At 42.2% G+C, this 19,313-nt stretch overlaps 1 protein-coding gene across 1 annotated transcript in view; it reads right to left on the reverse strand.

Moving 5' to 3' along the window:
• Nucleotides 1-19,313, reverse strand: part of DAB1 (DAB adaptor protein 1) — a 1,111,289-nt gene that overhangs the window by 139,625 nt on the left and 952,351 nt on the right. Inside the window, exon 6 of the mRNA XM_055307012.1 lies at nucleotides 5,307-5,446. Coding sequence (XP_055162987.1) covers nucleotides 5,307-5,446 — 140 coding nt within the window. The remainder of the gene's footprint in view (nucleotides 1-5,306; nucleotides 5,447-19,313) is intronic.

Genomic DNA, 19,313 nt, shown 5'->3' on the forward strand with positions numbered 1-19,313 from the left:
GTGCATGGAGCCTGCTTCTCCCTCTGCCTATGTCTCTGCCTCTCTCTCTTTCTCTGTGACTATCATAAATAAATAAAAATTAAAAAAAAAAAGAAAACATAGATGGGGGAGAAAAGACTACGTGATGTACTACAGATATGTCAAAAATGTTCTGCAAAGAGCAGAGTGGATCCACCAGCAACCAGACTCTGCAGTGAAGGGGAATTTTAAATGATAATTATCACATTTTTTACTTTGTAAGGGTGTTCAGATATTGAAAACAGTTATGCACATGCAGGACTTAAGCAAGTAAGCTGCATGTAGGAAGAGCTCAGTGAATAACAGTTATTATTACTGGTAGTGACATTCTTTTTATGTAGCAATGCCATGTGTGAAATGGCTGACAGGGGCATCCCTAAGGGAGTCACACGTAGGTAGCATCTCCATGAAGGAACTGACACACAAGAGGTCAGGCACACCAGGCACGATTAACTGGCTGCCCTGTCCAGCTTTGGGATTCTTGTGAGGATCAGAAAGGGGAAGCCCAAGAAAGGGCTCTGAGAAACCTCCCCCAGCATGGTGCAAACACGTAATGGGATGGCTGTGATCTCCATGGATCCTGTAAAACAGGTAGGAAAACACAACAGGCTTTAGGCACGAATGGCCAAAAACCTAGTATGCTATTCCAGAATGTTCTACAATTTAAAAAAGCTGGTCTCCAATTTCAGCCTTCCTAGTTATCAGCTATACAAGCCTCGGAAATAACTCACCCCAAATTTCACTTTTTCCGGTTAAAAAAGAATTTAAAGACTTTATTCTGCTTTGTGTCCAGAGCCTGGCCCCTGTGGACTGCATTCCCTGGTACTCTGGGCTTCCTGTCATCTGGCTTCCAGTTGAGTTCCACCCATGCAAGAGAGGCAAGAGATTAGAAGGTGGATGGGGAGAGAGGTCAGGGTATTCCATCCACATCCTTTCCTTTCTTGTGCTGCATCTCTGGCTGTGCCTATATTTCTGCTTGGTGAGGGAGAGGACTTCCTCCTCAATCCTGCTCTGCTTGGGTTTCAGGAATCTTTCTTTCTAGGGTGGTAACTGCTTTCACTGTTGCAGGTGTCTGAGAGGTTAACCATCCCTTGTACCTTACTTAACCTTACCTACCCTTTCTAAGTGGCTCTTTCATTCAAGTGTCCTCCTCTGACCTAGCCAAGGTGGGCTCTGCTTCTTATAGGACCCCAGCTGACATATTTAGAGCTCTGTAATTAGCCCTCCAGGCACTGTCTCTGGGAGATCTCATCCCCTCCTGGAGCCTCAACCACTACTGTTTTGCCCAACGTCTCTAAAAGCTGACTACTTTGGAGATCCCTGGGTGGCTCAGCGGTTGGGTGCCTGCCTTCAGTCTAGGGCGTGATCCTGGAGTCCCGGGATCAAGTCCCACATCGGGCTTCCTGCATGGAGCCTGCTTCTCCCTCTGCCTGTGTCTCTGCCTCCCTCTCTCTCTCTCTCCTTGTCTCTCATTAATAAATGAGTAAAATCTTAAATAAAAAAAAGCTGACTACTTTGTAAGTCAATGATATGTGGAGACTGGGTAGTAACTTATCAGTAAGGGCTTAAAATCTCACTGGGAAACAAAGATAAGTTAAATGCAGATATAAAAAAGAATATAATTAAGCACTAAACTATGTCTTATTGAATAGTGGGCATCTAGAGATCATGGTCTGAATTCTGGGGTTAACACAGGTTAAAGGAAGGTGGGGCAAATCCCTTAACTTCTATCAATCTCAGATTTTTAATTTCTAAAACAGAGAGGCTAATATCTATTTCAGAGATGTTATCTGGGAAAATTCTTATGTTGATTCTAAATTAAAACATGACGATGATGGTGTTTAGCTAGAGGATAGGCGACAGTCCACTCATCCTCGGAATAGGAATCCCCTCTCAAATCTCTGTAATCCAAAAGAAAACTCTCTAAAACAAGAAAAGGTACCAGCCTCAGAGTCTAGCAAAGAAAAACAGATTTTCTTTTTATTTCTCCTATGGCCTAATATGAACAAGTGGGCCCTTTTGCAAGGCTAACAGCCATTTTGTACTTCTCTGCCTCTTTCTTTCCTGGGCAGGTGGCCAAATGGAGAATCGATCATTTATGTTTCTGTTTCCTAAAGAAAAACCACTGGGAGCTGAAATGTCAAAAGTCTTCTCAGGAACTTGCAAATAATGAAACACAACTGTCTGGGAATCAAGAACCCCCTCAACAAGCTCAGCGCATCTGACAGGAGTGTGTTATGGTAGGACAAATTCCCAGGGCTTTGGGGACCTCATGGTTATAAGGGGTGACAGATGGGGCACTTCACTGCAGGTAACACACGCACAAGGTCAGCAATCATTGCTGGGCCTGGTCCAGCTAGCTTGAGTCAACGTTAATGCTGACAGAGGACCTTCAGAGAGCACAGGCAGGCTGCTGCTCAAAGCCACTTAGAACTCAGTGCTTCCGTGAAGGCAGTTGGCCAACGAGGTGCTTTGTGACAGATGCCTGGTGAATGGCAATCTAGCAGGATGCTGGGAGAAGAAGCATCAGCTCCTCAGCAGACTTACTCGTGGCTCTGGGTGAGAACCAGGTCGTTGGGAGGTTTTTCCTGATGTCCTTTATTTAATATTTGCTAGGAGCAAATCTCATTTACCTGGCCTCATATTAAGTAAGGAGGGACTTCAGCAAAAATGAAGGTCTGGGCCTTCATTCCTTTCACTGACTAGGGTCTCCTTGGGGTAGAAGGCATGGCTCTACCTGATGGAAGTCTGGAGAGAAGCTGAGGATCCCAGGCTCAGTCTACTCTGGGTTCTCCCTGCAATCTGCCCACTGGTAGAGAGGCTGTACTCTGCTCAGATCTCATGCATGGATCATAAGTCCTGCTCTGGGACAGAACAGTGGTTGGTGGGAACAAGAAGGCTTGCAGTTATCCAACTGCTCCACAGACCACATGGGACAGCCTGTGTCTCTTAAGGATGCCCACTGTGGCCATATATCCACATTATACCCTCCATTCCAGCATTTATAAATCAGAAGGTTGGAGTTTAGAGGTCCTCCTGTCAGACTTCTTTATCTACTTACCAATCAGATTTGAGCTTAACAGAAAAAGAGCTCATTATTAGATTGCCCTCAAATCTCATAACACTGCTTAATCATAAAAACAAAAAAGGAAAGAAAGAAAACATTAACCTTTTCCAAGGTGACAGTCTGTGAAATCATGATTTCGGTATCTTTTAAAACCTTTTTCTAGTATACCTTATAATGGACACATAACTATTAAAATAAGGCTTGCTTATGTAATAGCTAAATAAATAATGGGTAGGTAGTTTAAAAAACTAAGATTTCTGGGGTGCCTGGATGGTTCAATTGGTTATGTGTCTGACTCTTGGTTTTGGCTCAGGTCATGATCTCACAGTTTTGGGATCGAGCCCCACACGGGGCTCTGTGCTCAGTGCAGAGTCTGCTTCAGAGTCTCTCTCCCTCCTCCTCCAGCTCACACTCATGCTCTTTCTTTCTCTTTCAAATAAATAAATAAATAAATAAATAAATAAATAAATAAATAAATAAATAAATAAAGTCTTAAAAAAGTTTTTAAAAGTAAATTAAGATTTTTAAAAATGATTTCTACAGTCATACTACAAGATACTTAGCATCTTATATATATATCTTAAATTGCTGAGAAAATTTGTATACTATAAATAAAAATAAGAGTTCCGATTTATTAAGCAAATAGGAAAGACAAGGCAACACAGAGGTTGTTTTACAGATACTGTCCCAGTTCATACTTGGTGGCACTTGGCCAGCCTTGTATATATACTTTTTTCTTCCTCTTTTTTTTTATACTTAAAAAAAATTACACTGACCAAGTTGCATCCTGAGTGACTATTTGAAGGTATGAAAAAAGTTCTCATAAATTAAATGAGAAAAAAAATAACAGGATATAAGACTGTATAAATAGTGGGATGCCTGGGTGGCTCAGCAGCTGAGTGCTTCAGCTCAGGGCATGATCCCGGGTCTGGGGATCAAGTCCCACACTGGGCTCTCTGCGAGGAGTCTGCCTCTCTCTGTGTGTCTCTCATGAATAAATAAAATCTCTCTCTCTAAAAAAAAAAAAAAAAAAAAAAAGACTAAGTAGTAATTCCAAGTGCATTACATATGTGTGTAATTCATATAATATATATAAATAGGGCAGCCCAGGTGGCTCACCTGTTTAGTGCTGCCTTCAGCCCACGGCATGATCCTGGAGACCCGGGATCAAGTCCCACGTCAGGCTCCCTGCATGGAGCCTGCTTCTCCCTCTGCCTGTGTCTCTGCCTCTCTCCCTCTCCTCTCTGTGTATTCTCATGAATAAATAAATACAATCTTTAAAAAATAAATAAATATACAAAGGCAGATTGTGAGTTACACACAAAAATGTTGACACTGATTTTATGTGGTGATTTTAATTTTTTCCTTTTATTTTTGTGTATTTTCAAAATATTTTACAATGAACATCTTGTGAATTCTATAATCAGGAAAATACTTAAATTATATGTGTTAAATCCATGAGGTATTTTTGAGGTGTCCTGCTAAATCATTTGTTTTTCCAATATTTTAAGTCACTTTTTAAAAGAAGAAAACATAGACTATATGAAGATCAGAATGTGGGAACAAATGATGCTCTTTTTCACATGTTTTTAAAGGCCTTTTAATAACATAATTTTATTCTATATATTACTTTTTCCCCAATTTCTTTCTTAGATTTTTCAATAAAAAAAGCCTTCTTTAAATATTTATAATCAGAAACCTCTCTGTGATATCTCCTAATCCCATAATCTCATTACATATTACTTTAAAAATTAACACTTTACAAAGTATTTTGAAACATTAATAGGAATGATAAAAATGAATAAAATTAGCTTTTATCTTAATGTAGCATCTTTTACCATATTTATCATATGGCAAAATACTTTAAATGTGTTCAAAAATAACAAAAGGTAAAGATTTATAAAATCTGAGGGACTATAAAATTTGACAACTTTTCCTTTTGCAGGCAGTGCACAATGAAGATAAAATTGAATAAAATGTGATATGCTCAGAAGTTATAAAACCAGTTTCAGGAAAATATCTCCACATAGTAGGCGCTCAATAAACATTTTCATGATGACTGAAATCTCTTCCCAATGAATATATGCACTGACTCACCACTGAACCAAGTAATTTACTAAAAAATGATTAAGTAAAAAGTTTTGCCACAATGATCATAATCACTCCCTTCCCTCGGTCCTATTAAGCCCATGATTTTGAAAGTAAAATATTTGCACAGTACCTTGAGTTTCATCATGGAATCTTGACATAACTTGTCGCCCCGAGCTGCAGAAACCTCATCAATCCCGATCAGTTTGGCCTTGTACCGGACCCCTTCACCTTTAAACCTCTTTATCAAAGTGGCTTCACTGCGATCCTGACCTAGAAACAGAGAAAAGCGGGATTCAGGCATGTAAGTATTCAGGTCCCACTGTCTTTAAATAGCCATAGTGCTGACATTTGTTCTCTGGTTTCACTTATGTTCTAAGAAGTCACATCATTGGACCAAATAGAAAGTAATTGTAGTTCTCTTGGATGCAAATTCTGGCTATATCCTTTTAAATCCAGAGGCAACTTACTTCTCTCTGAGTTTTTTTCAGGCAAGAGAAAATAAAAGAGTTAAAAATAGCCAACCCCAATGGGACATTAAGATAATTAAACTAGACAACATGTGTAAATAACCCAATACAGAGTTTGATACACGCTATTTAACAAATAATAATCACCTACTAGGAGTTCATGTCTGACATTCTTGTTAGAAAGTGGTATTAGCACTGAGCCTCTTTGGTTAGGGTCCAAGACCCTCTTACACCCAATTCCATGGGCTGCTTTTTAGTGAGACTCCAGTGTAATAGCTTTGTATCAAATAATGATCCAGGGACAACTATTAAAAAAAATGGTTTTATAATATCTCTTCTGCTAACTCATGTGTATAGAAGTAGGCTACTTGATAACGGTGTGCCCATATCCTGCAACAGCCTTTCTCAGTAATTATTAACATAATATTTTGCTATGACATATCAACCAGAAGTTCAAATACAACCACATAAAATAAGGACAGTAAAGTTTCTGTGAACTGAGTGTCTCATGGGAGATGTTTTATAAACTTGATCGCACTCTTCATAAAAACTCAACCATATCCATCATCTAGATGAAGAAGATGAAGGTCACAGAATTCAAGGAGCTGGTCCCAAGTTCACACAGTCAGAAAAAAAAGATGAATACACAAGAATTAAAATTTCTAATATCATCAAACTTTGATAAAATTCATCAAAGGATGGGGCATTGCATGTGTGGCTCTTAAAACATGAGGTGTTCTAGTCTTATGAGACTCATGGCCTGGAACATCATTGACTTGAATTTCCAATGCCTTCTCCATCATACCTGCTCTTACTGGGCAGAATTTCTGAGCTGGGCACATGAGCAGTATCTCAGCCGACCTCCCTGTATCTATATAACGTGCAAACTAAGGCCTTTCTATCATGTGCAGTTGAGAATTATTTGAGTTGAAAACAGAGGAAAAATAACAGCAATACTTAATTATTGCATAATGCTTTTCTACTGAAAAAAAACATAACTTGTGGCCCATTTATTTATTCAGTTGTCCCTCATTGAGTGTCTCCTCTATGCCAGATGCTGTAACTCTCTGCAACAGACACATGAGACACAGTCTCAAGATTTCGGCGACTGAAGGTAAAAATGTGTAACACATTATACCAGTTGTGTAAGAAGGTACTGGCTTTAGTTGGACATCCTCATTTCAAATCATGGCTTTCTCACTTGAAAACCAACTGAACTGTCTACCTAGCCTCAGTTTCCCCATCTGTCAAATGTGGATAAGAGATCTACCTTCTGACTTATTGTGAATAGTAACTTATAGGAGAGAGAGAGTACATGTGAAGCACAGATTCACATGCTAAGTTCTCAGAAAATGGCAGCTGTTGTCACTATTATCAGCCCAGTGAAAGAAGCACAGAGAAGATCCCATGCTGAGGGAGGTGGGTACAGAGGAGAAATGTCTGCAGAGCCAGACCCCTAATTTCCAGCTGGTGCTTTTTCCCAGTGTACCCTTGCTGACTTCTGGTATATTAAAGCCTTTGAATTACATTCCACAAAGCAGATATAACACAGGGATGATGAGTCAGAACCTATAATAAATGTAAAAATTCAGCCTCAGGATTCTGTGAGGGCAGATGTCAGAGACTAAAGCTATGAACAAAGAGGACACTTGCCACGATACACTCTGTACAGACATCTAGCTCAACAACACAGTCTACCAAGTCACCTCTCTGCATTATCATGCAATGTTGGGTAGGAATGGCCTATGGCTTGCTCTATTTCTAGGGAAGGTTATCTTCCTCTATCCCAAATATCACCTCTGCCTCTTCAACACATGACACTATTTTAGTCACTAATCAAATCTCTTTCACTGTTTGAGATTTCTCCAAGCTTTATATCCCAGGTAGCATTTATTATGTTCTATACAAAGCACACTGTATACACCAATTTGTTTAGCCACAGACATGACCCTAGAGATAGGTACTGTTATTCACATTTTTATAAATGAGTAGCTAAAAGTGAACATCTGAGAGGCCAAGTAACTTCCCCAAAATTACTGAGTGATACCTGAACCCATCTGTCTGATGCCAAAGACCAGGCTTATGGTTTGCTTGTGTTATGCATTTTCAAGCTTGTTCTCTTAACCACCATGATTAATTGCTTCTCATTCTACCTGATTTCCTCATCTTTATATTGTACCAAAACTCACCTGGCCTGAATCTGTTGATACCTAATACACTGGCAGCATTAAAACTCCTTTGAAAAGACAGCTTGAAAATGGAACAAACAGCTTCCAGCCTTCACATCATGTCCCAGAAAATGTCTATGAGTCAGATACAAAGACAGCCTTAAGAAAATATTTGTCAAGGCACAGAGCTCTAACCAAGGAGGATGCTTCATAAGGGGGCAGAACCAGATCAGGTGAATGAGGGCAGAGATTAATAAGAAAATATTAGGCCATTTAGAGGAAAGTAGGGAGCCCAATTTAGATTAGGACCCAGGGCCAAGCTAATTTGTATGAAGGGCACTTATGCAGTAGATAATCCAGTTTCTCATTAAATGCTCCACCATTAAAAGGGTAATTTTTCATGAGCACATCTTGAGCAAGGTCTCAGTTATATTAGTTAAGAAATAAATAACAGATATCAGAGCCATAAGGCTATTCCATCAGAGGCACACACGATTTGAGGGTATTAGGGAAAGGGTCAGTCTTCATGCATCCCAAGTCATCACGAATCCCCAGCTTATTCTGCTGAAAGAACCAGTGGCCCTATGCTTCAGGATGGAGAAAAGAAAGGACACGTGTTTAAGAAAAATCAACAACATTGTCACTACCAATTATCGACCGTTTACTATACTAGTTGCTGGGCCAAGATTTTACATGCAATCTCTCATTTAGCCCTCACACCTGCTCTTTAAGATAAACTCTATCACCTGCCCTATTTTACAGAAGATAACATCAATGACCAACACCAATAGCAGAGCCTGAATTTTTAAAATAAGGGCTTTATTGAGATATAATTCCCATACCACTTGATTCCCTCTTTTCAAGTATATAATTCAATGATTTTATACATTCACAGAGTTGTACAAACATCATCACTAGCTTATTGCATAACATTTCCATCACTCCCCAAAGAAGCCCTGCATCCATAAGCAGTTCCTCCCCATCTCCCCCAAACCAATCCAAACAACCACTAAGTCCATTTGCTGTCTCTGTGGATTTGCCTGTTTGGGAGGCAAATTTCATTTCACGTCAATGGTAACATACAATGTGTGGTCCTCTGTAACTGGTTTCTTTCACTCTTCATCACATTTTCAAGGTTATTCCCGGTTATAGTATTATGCAACTACTTCACACCCTTCATTTCTGGCTGAATATTATTCTATTCTACCAATGTACCACGTCAATTGATGACATTTAGGTTGTTTCTATTTGGGGGCTATTATCCACAATGCTGCTATGACACTTGTGTATCAATTATTGTGTAGGCATATTTTTTAATCCTTAGTATTATACCATTTCTCCCTGAGTACCTGTTCTCTATCAGGTATAATACTGGGGCATATGGTAACTCTATGTTTAATTTTTTGAGAAATTATCAAAGTGGTTTTTCCAAAGTGGCTGTATCGGGTTACAATCCCACCTGCAAAAGTATGAAGGTTTCAGTTTCTCTACCAGATATTCTTGCCAATATTTATCTTTTTTGCTTTAGCCATCCTCGTGAGTGTTTAGTGATTATCAGAGTTTTGTTTTGCATTCTCCTCAGGACTAATGACGTTGAGTATCTATCTTCTCTTGTGCTCACTGTCCTTTTGCATATCTTCTTTGGAGCAACTCTTACTCAAATGTGACATAGTCGGGGACCTGGCTGGCTCAGTCAGAAGAACATATAACTCTTGATCTCAGGGTTGTGAGTTTGAGCTCCCACTGTGTGTAGAGACTACTTCAAAAATAATAAAATCTTTTAAAAAATAAGAAAAATAAGAAAATCTGCCATAGTCTAATCTGACGTCCTGAATTTGAACCCAGGTTTTATGTTTAACTATTAGGCTCCTTGGCATCAGTTGACCTTACTCCATACTCTGTTACGGCACTTGCCACTTTTTACTTTGTGTCACAGCTATTTGAGTAGATGCCTTATGCGGTCTACAGTAAATTGGCAGCTATCTTTCTCCTAAGACAAACACATCATAAACACACACACTGTGCCTGATCTTCTCAGGTCTTATCCCCTTTACCCCCACAGGGCTACTGGAAATAGGCATTGTCATCATTCTATGAATGAAGAAACCAAAGCCAGAGAGGTATATAATTCAAGTTACTGCAAGCTGAGCTGGGAATAGAATCTCATCCCGCCCTATTCTAAGACCTGAGATCTTCCACTGGGAGGCAACAGGGTTTAATGGCCCAGAACAAGAGCTGTGGATTCCAAGGACCTGAATTCCGGTCCCAGCTCTCCCAACCACTCCCCTAACTGTGTTGTGTTGGGTAAATTTCCTTCCATGTCTGCCACAGTGTCTTTCTTCTGTGAAGTGTAGCTAATACTGGGTTACTGTGTAGGTCAAAGAAATGATACACAGCAACAGAGGGCAATGAGAGACAGTCGGAGCTCAGTTAAAGTTGACCATTGGTACCTGGGTGATCATACTTCCAGTTTGTCTGGGACAGTCCCTGTGTACACCTTTCACCCTGACACTATTATTACTATCATCCTATTGCTCTCAATCCTCCCAGCTTGGATAATCAATTGTGTGGTCCCCCTAATCATGTCATCATCATTGCACTACCCCAGGGTTTTCTTTGTGCTTGGCAATGTGCTACCTTTCTGAGGTGCCTGGGTGTGTGGAAAGAGTCTCCTTTCCTTTCTAGAGGAAGCCACATTTCAGAAGGGGACACACAGAGCTTCATAAAATATGACCAGGACCTTAAATGTCATATTGAGCTGAGGGGAGGAGAAATTATTGTTTGGTGGGGAGAAGATTAGGAACAGCTACAGAGGTGAAATGACATGTGAGGGAGGCTTGGTGAGGAAGCAGGGGTCATCAGGCAGAGAAGGGAAAAACTTCCAGAAAAGCATAAAGTATGATGATATTCAGAAAAAAAGTGAGTCATTAGGTTAGTCTAGTCTTGAGTGTTTCTCAGCCCAAGCAATGTTTTAGAATCACCTGGGGAGCTTTCACAAATAGTTCCCCACAGATGCTGCTTAGATTGGTCTGGGGTGAACCTGAGCCAATTCACATGCTTTGGAAGCACTGTATTAAAAGCAGCCTCACATGACGCTGGCCAAGGCTTTGGGGGCCTATTCCTGGGGGTCCTGAAGCTTTTGGGCTCTGTTGTGTAGGCCACAGGAGCTCTTTATGATACTTTCTGTTGTGAGGATAATATTGAAATGCCACTGAGACAACATCTAGGGAAGCATGAGGCTCTCACTGACTGAAGGAAGGACTGACCATGCATTCCTTTATTCATGGAGTCAAGACAGATTATGTGCCCACTATGTGTTCTAAGGTGCTAGATATACAGCAGTGAACAAAACATAAATAGCCCTGCACTCAGCCTACAAGCCAGTAGGCTACTGCAGATATTTTTTCATTCTAATATAATGGAGAATCAATCATCTGTAAAAAAACAAACCAAACCAAACAACAAACCCCAAAACTCAAATCACAGATTCCGAAATACCATCCATTGCGACTCTGAGTCTAGTAGGAAGGACCCTGTAATCTTTGAGGATGGTCTGTACATGGGTCAACTCAATCTACTGGGTCCCTTCATAGAAACAAATTCAGAGCAGTCACGTTGCCTAACCTGATACATCTAGATCAATGCCAGAGCCAAGATTTAAACAAAGGTCTGCCCAAGTCCACAGAACCAGGATTTCCAGGGTTTTGGTTTATATTTTTAATCACACGTCTCTATCAGTAAAATACTGTTGAGCCTATACATTGAAAATAGGTATATTTCTGTATAATTTATATGTATGAACTACTTTCAATCTATGTATTGATATCATTAAACCTCATTTTGTCTTAAAATATTCTATATAGAACCAAACATAAAGAGATGTCTAATAATTTCCCACATCCCCAGCAGATAATCTTGCATCCCCTGCAGGGGTCTGCATCTCATAATGCTTCCCTGCAGATTTCTCTGACTGAGAAATAACAACCTGAAAGATCCTCAGGGAGTCACAGCAAACCTACAATCACAATAAAGCATTTGGGTTTCCAAGAATGGTCCACGTCTAATTTTACAATGGACTGCTGGTCATCCTAGGGGCTGCTGTCTTTCATGGATGGTGGGGGCAGGTGGGGTTCACATATGTCATATCACTCTAAGCATCTGGAGGCATCCAGGAGCCACCATAGAGGAGCCTCCATGGTCACTCTCTAATCCATGCCCCACACTGCATCCAAAGAGACCCAGCCTAGACACCACCTTATCATCATGCTACTATCCTTGAAATGTTATTGGCTTTACCCCACCTACAATGGGCAGCCTCCCTTTCCTCCCATATCATTTCTGCTTAAACTCCAGTCCTGCGGGCCAGGCTTCTCTGTGCCCTTGGTCCGTGCTATTTCCTCCTCTCTGACTTGCCTTGTCTCCTTGATAAATGTTTCAAATATACCTTCAGATCAAGCATACCTTCTGTTATGAGGGCTGTTTTTTGGAGGGGGGGAAGCACTCTTCCCTCCATATCCCCCATTCTCCACCAACTACAATTAACCTCTTTAATATATCCTACAAGGCCCCTCTTAAACCCATCAACCTCACTTTGGACTCCTTTCCCCCTCTCTCTCACATTCTGCCCTTTATCCAGACCTTCCCACAAGCCCTGCTCTGTGCAATGCAGGCTATGCTCTGCAGTTTTGCAATTGTTTTGCACAAGACATTGTCCCACCCTGTCTCTCTCCACCCCTTAGCCCCCTTCCACACCTGAGGTCTCAGCACAGTACCATGTGTGAGAGCTCCTCTGAACCCAAAGGGAGGCCCCCTCTGAGATGCATCCAGAGTGCTCTCCTGATAATCCTCATTGCATTTTCCCAGTGAATCAATCTCATTTGTAACAATATGCTTCAACTCAGCTTTCTGCTTAGTCTCTAAACTCCAGAATATAGTGAAGGTACCAGAGCTCGGCACTATCCTAACACATCGACATAAATCCTACAGTATTCCCTCATAGCATCTGCACGACATCTGTGGCACTTTGTTGACTTTGTCTTCATACCTCCTTCTCTGTACTTGAGCTCCCCCAGGGTGGGGGCTGGGACGGATTCATCTGTGGTTTCTGAGCCTAGCATGGTGCCTGGCATAGAGTGGACCCGCAGTGCCCAGCTCTACTTTATAATTGAATAATTGAATGAATTTATTTCTTTATTTAAAAGAGGCAGTGGACTCCTGGAGTAAGAATCACTTTGGGGAAGTGTATGGGGCCACTAAACACCTCTTCTATCCAGACCCTATTTCAAATCCATTCTGTGACTGTGCTTCACTTTGTCTCCAAGGAATAAAATCCCAAATGGGATAAAGTAAATGTCACACCCATGGTTATTTTAAGGTTGCCTTTGCTTTGAGCCATTAAGGAAGAGCATTTCTCAACCGCATCATCACAAACCTGCTTTCCTCATAACCTTGGAGATGCCTCGCCTCAGAATTTAAATTGAGGTCATCCCCAGTGCACTTTGTAAATTCCCTGTTTTGAACAGTCCTCAAGGCTGCTGTTAGGAAGAACACTGAGACTCTGTCTTGGAGCAGAAGGCGTCGCCAATGCGGAGGTCCCACACCAGGAGTGGCCTTGCAGGAACTGCAACTAGAAAGCCCTCTGTCAAAAGTCAGGGTCTAGAGGAAGCAGGCAATTAACATTTTTTATGACACTGAGCAGAGAGCCCACAGAAGCCACTAGAGTAATGTATGGCCTCCCACTCCAGGCTGTTCACTGAAAACTGCTAATGGCCAAATAAAAGATATTTCACACCCAAGATTATTTTCTCTTTATTCCCCCCAACTTGTCACAGATGATAATGAGCCTGGCCACAGCAACCCACACAAGAGCCAAGATAAGTGTCTTGCTGTGTTTTCTTCTCATGTGGTCAGCCTGACTGTGAGTTCTTTTGACTTCTGATAGTTACAGTATTTCCCTGTCTAGCAGAGGTCAACTTCAACATATTCCTTACATGGAGCTGAGTGTTCACTTCTATGTTTAGAGGGAAGTGTCTCAGCAAGTCTAGGTAAGTGTCTCAGTCGGCTCGGGCTGCTATAACAAAAATTCCAGAGAGCAGGTGTCTTAAACAACAGTTCTGAGTAAGTGCTTGTTTCCTGGCTTGCAGATCACTGTATCTTCCTGGGGTAGACAGAGTGAGTGTGCTATCTTCTCTCTTCCTCTTCTTACAAGGGCACCAATCCCATCACGGGTAGACCCTCATGATTTAATTTCAACCTAATTACCTCCCACAGGCCCTACCTCCAATGCCATCGCATTGTGGGTGAGGGCTTCGAGGTGTGCATTTTCTTGGGTGGCTGGGGGTGGGGCAGTGAGACATCAATATTCAGTCCATAATATGGGGGCCAGGATTTGGGAGGAAGAGTCAAAAGCTGGATGATACCTGAAGACGAGCCAGTCCTATTTTCATAAACAGTCATACAGAAGAATCATAACACTTTGGAGACAAACAGGGCAGCCCAATCAGAGGACGGGGTGGGGGAACTGGGGCACAAGAAGTGAGGTCATTGGCACAAGGCTGCACTGACAGCAGCGCCTCACTCTTTGGAGTCCAGTGGTGTTTCAATAGCTCTGCGACTTCACGTGTGTGTAATGCTCTGAAGGTTATTTAACTTTTCTGAGTGTTCATTTCTCCATCTGCAAAACACCATAGTTATTTGCACTGCTCTCTAGGACTGTTAGAAGGGTTATATAAGACTATGCACATTTTGCTCTTAGCACGCTCCCTGGCACATCACAGTCATTCAGTAAATATTTATTGCCTTCCTCCTCCCCAAATAATATATTTCACATTAAGCACCAGTGGCCCAAAGCTAACCACAGCAAAGTTGACTGCAGTAGGAGTGATGGTCCCAGCTGTTTGGGAAATACTTTTGGTTGCCTGGGAATAAGGGTGCAATTAGGAACAGGATGTTCCTTCCTGAAGGCAATCGGGAGATCACCTTATGAATTATTAACACAATCCCCAAACTGAGACATCCTCCCTCCTTCGGCATATCTATCTGAATCACCAAGCCATCCATCTTGATGATAAGAAAATTTCAAAGAGGTTTTTTTTTCTCCCCAGCCTGTCCAGTGTGATTCTGTCCATTGCTGCTGAAAGAGCTCTATTGTCTGTTATGTTGTCCAATTTAAGAACAGATTGTGGGGGGAATTTCAGAGCCCAGCAGCAGAGATAACTTATTTTATTTAGAATTCTATCTTGCAATTATCCAGGTGTTGATTTGCAATGGACAAATAATTATGTATACTGGCTGCGTAGGAGAGAATGCTGATTTTGTGCAATTAACTAGCTGGGTAGCGAGCAGAATAAGGGGAACCACACATTTTAGGGAGCTGTTAAAATGTGCTATTTTATGAACATGGTTGCTGTCATTATTGCTAAAAGGTAAATTAATTAAAGAGCCAAAATAATATCCAACCTATTATTCATGCACACATTCTCTTAAAAAGATGTTCTTGATGGGTACACTTCTGACACTCTATATAGAACATCCGGAATCCACTGGTATCTTCCCAGGTAAAGCCAAGTCTTAAGATTCCAAAGATTCTAATTCGAGAGACTGGGAGTCCGTATTTGCAAAGATAAACCTACGATTCTGAGGCTGAGTCAGAGGAGGAACAACTGAAGTGTTGTTGGGACCTGTGGTGACCTCACATAAGTAGGTCCTGATGATCAGATCACTGGTCCTCCTTTTATTTCCTTTTTATTTAAAGTCAACTAGTACTTATTTCTGTTCCTTTCTTCCTTTCTTTCCCCCCTGCTTGGAAAAAAAAAAAAAACAGAGAAACTTCCCAGTTTTAAGATTATAGAGGTATCTGTAATCCTCTGTGGCTGAGTCCTTCTGAAGCCCTTCTATGAAGATCGAGGAGCTTGGGGTATCCTGCTAATGTGGGCCTATCCAGGACCATGTGCAGATTTGTCCATGCCTGTTTACTGAGAGCCTGAGGACAATGCACACATCATTGGCTTCTTGGGTGTTCTACAGCCGGGCCTGTGTCTTTTTCCTGGTGGTCAAGTGGCAAACTAAACTAGTCTGTGTTGCCCCTAGGGTCAGACCAAAGCACAGACTAGACTTTGAAGGATATGTACATCCTTCTCCATCACACCTTCATTCCTTACAACTGAGCATGGATTGCATCATTAGTCCCTTCTTACAGGTGAGAACTCCGGGGCTCCAAAAACTGGCCTGAGATGACAGAGCAAGGATAAGACAGAGCCAGGAGTGCCAAAAAATACATGGAGTTAATCAGAAGAAGTCTTAAGGATGAGATTCTGAAGATTCGGGCTGGGTAAGAAGTAGGACCACAAAGAGCAGGGGAAAACTGCTCTGAAGCCACACCCCAGCATTTATTTTTGTTTTTGTCATTTGCAACCACAAGTGTCCTATGAAGGGAGTGGTGCTCCATGGAGGAAGGCAGAGGGATACAGATAAAACACCAAAGGGGTGGGAGCAGGCCAGGGCAGGGTACAGAAGGGGGAAGAACAGCATCCAGGAGAGATGTGTGTTATCAGCTGGCTTTGACATTCAGAAGCCTCTCAGCCTAGAGCCAGTCACTTCATCTCTCAGCAAAGGAGGACAGTGACACTCACCTTGTAGGATTACTGTAAATGCAATCATATATTTGAAGCACCTAGCACAGATGCGCAGCTCCTGGGGGAGTGTGGTCATGATGTGGAGAGGTAAGCCAGCAAGTGCCCACAATAACCCAAAGGTGACAGGAGGAGAGTTCAGGGACAGCACCCAAAGCTCGCATAACGTGTGATATTATGTGATACTGACGCTCCATGAGAATAAGCCTGATGAAGAAGGTAAATCTAGGGCTAACACCCTCTCATCAAATGCATCAGAAAGGCCCCGGCAAAAGTATTGAGTGTTTGCCAACCATCCTGGGCAAGTGAGTCTGCAGGAACAAGCCACCCAGGGAGGTGCTGTGGGGTTTGCTTTTCTGAAATTCACAACTTGCCTTCCCCACCCCCCCCACCACCGTTGTGGCAAATGCACACCAGAGCAGACACTAGGCATTTACAAAACCCTGGAAGCTGATGACAAGTGTAGACAATCTTGTTTTCCAACGAAAAATAACAGATACATTTTTAAACCTTTTCTATATCCATTCTTTAAAAACAACTGCTTTTCTTCTCTTTCTAATTACAAAGTGAAACATGTTCAACGCTTAAAGTTTGGAAAATGCAGGAGAGGAAGAAAAAGAAGGAAAGTCACCCATAATACCTTCTGGTGGTATCAATAGTTTCATTTGGGTATAAGTTCTTCCAAACTTTTTCCTAAGTATTACACAAACACACACTTTTCCAAAAATATTTCATGCTATAAATTTGTGTCTTGCTTCTTCCATTTGGCAGTGCATTATACATTTTCTTCCATATTGGTAGTTTTTGTAACATGATTCTTAGTGGCTGCATAATACCCCATTATATGGATGTAATAACAATTCTTCTAACTAATCCCCCTATCGTCAGACAGTTACAACATTTCCAGTTAAAAACAGTGCAAATACAATATTGAGGATTCCTCCTAAAGACAGTAGAGGAGATGGATTTTCCCTCTCCACAGATGCCTCCACAGACTATCAGAATTGATGCTTCATTATTTCCTCCTCCTTTTCTTCCACTCCAGAAAAGTGTGGGCTCAAAAACGACAAATGTGTGAAAACAAATGTAAAATTTACCTCTCCCAATGTCTTTCTTTGGGGGAAACACAGGAGGGCGGAGAAAGGTTGTTTGTATAATTTGGATTACAAAAGAATCCTCAAAAGCTCGGGACATGCTGCCCATGTGAAGCTGGGTGACTGTAGGCAAAGGAGAAAGAAGCAGGAGAACCGGATTTATTCAGGGAGCCGAGGTCACATCGCAGCCCACAGCAGCCGAACCCCCGGTTTGGAGTTCTCACCCGATGTGTGTGAACACTCGGAATGTGAAAGCCCACTCTTGGACCCAGACAGAGGTTAATTAAACCACAGATGGACAAGGGTTCCCATTTTCACATGCAGCCTGCAATTGGCCAAGAACTTCCTTCTGTGGCAGCTACAACTTCCGTGGGGTCATCTCCATTAGAAAAAAACAAGAGGATTTAATTGAGTGTCTCTGCTGCCAACTTGTTTGCAGACTATTTTTTTAAGGGAGATTATTTTGGTCCTGGTATATTCTGGTGCAAGCAAGACTCATGCTTTATCTCCCATCTGCCTTCTAAACAAGAGGGCTGTGTATACTATCGACTGATTAAATTATTTCTTTAGAGTACAAAGAAGTATTTGTGATGAAGACAACAGAGAGGGCAAATCAATTATTTACTGAGAAGGCTGCAATATAAATTACATTTGATTAAACTCAGAGATAAATCTCAGTGATGGAGGTTTTAAGTGGAATGTGCCAGAATAGACAGTGACTAAGTGCCCCCCGACACTGCTGGTAATGAATGCAAGGGCACGGGCCCAGCCCTGACACCCCTGTGTCTCTAACAGAGTCAGCTTCACACTCATCCATGCCACAAACATATGTCTGATGCCTGCTATGCAAGCACTGGCCCGGGTGCCAGGGTACAGTCATGAACACAGAGAGAAAAAGCAAGCCCCTGCTCTCCTCGAGCTTCTGGTCTAAACGGGGAAGGAAGATAATAAGCCAGTAAATAAATAATGAACAAGATGGTACCAGATAGGGAAAAGTGTTATGGAGATGATAAAACAGTCTGATGAAATGAAGAGTGACGGAGATGGGGTGGGGAAAATGACTCATTTAGGCAGGCTGGCCCACTGAAGGCACTTCTGTAGAAATGACATTTGAAAGGAGATGTGAACAACAAGAAAAGGGCAGTCATGCCAGGAGGGAATGTGTTTGGCCTGTTTACAAAACAGAGAGAAGCCAGTGTGATGGGATTGGAGAAATAGAGGGGGAGGAGGTGGGAAGTGGCTGCAAAGATGGGGAAGGGGGGGCCTTCACAGGCTGCTTCAGGAGGCAGGGCAAGAAGCAGACCTGGCTCCAGGGCGCAATCCAAAGCCTTTGGGGGCTGTTGGGCAGGCACATGATCACATGCTGTAAAAATATCTCAGACTGCTCTGTGGCAAAAGGGGACAAAGTCAAAGCCGCAGTCGTCCTGTCATCCAGGTGAGAGGTGGGATGAGGATGGAGGCAGCAGACATGGAGGAGTGGGGCATAATCAAAGTTCACCTGGAGGGACAGAGGGAGGGCAGATGGGGTGTCCCGATAGACTGGCTGTGTGGGAGGCAGGAGGAGGGAGGAAGCAGGCGTGACAGCCGAGTGTGGGCTTCAGGACCTGAGTGGAAGCCAGAGTCACTCCCTGGTGCCACGTCGTGCTGATCAGTGATGCCCAGGAAGCCAGTGGAACCTGGTGACTAGACGTTCAAGGCCTTTCCCGTCCCAGCTGTGTGCAGGGTGCGTGGACTCAGGAACGGAGAGGCCCGGCCTCGGAACACCTGCTCTGCCATGA

The sequence above is a fragment of the Nyctereutes procyonoides genome, unplaced genomic scaffold, assembly GCF_905146905.1.
Source record: "Nyctereutes procyonoides isolate TBG_1078 unplaced genomic scaffold, NYPRO_anot_genome, whole genome shotgun sequence".
NCBI lineage: Eukaryota > Metazoa > Chordata > Mammalia > Carnivora > Canidae > Nyctereutes > Nyctereutes procyonoides.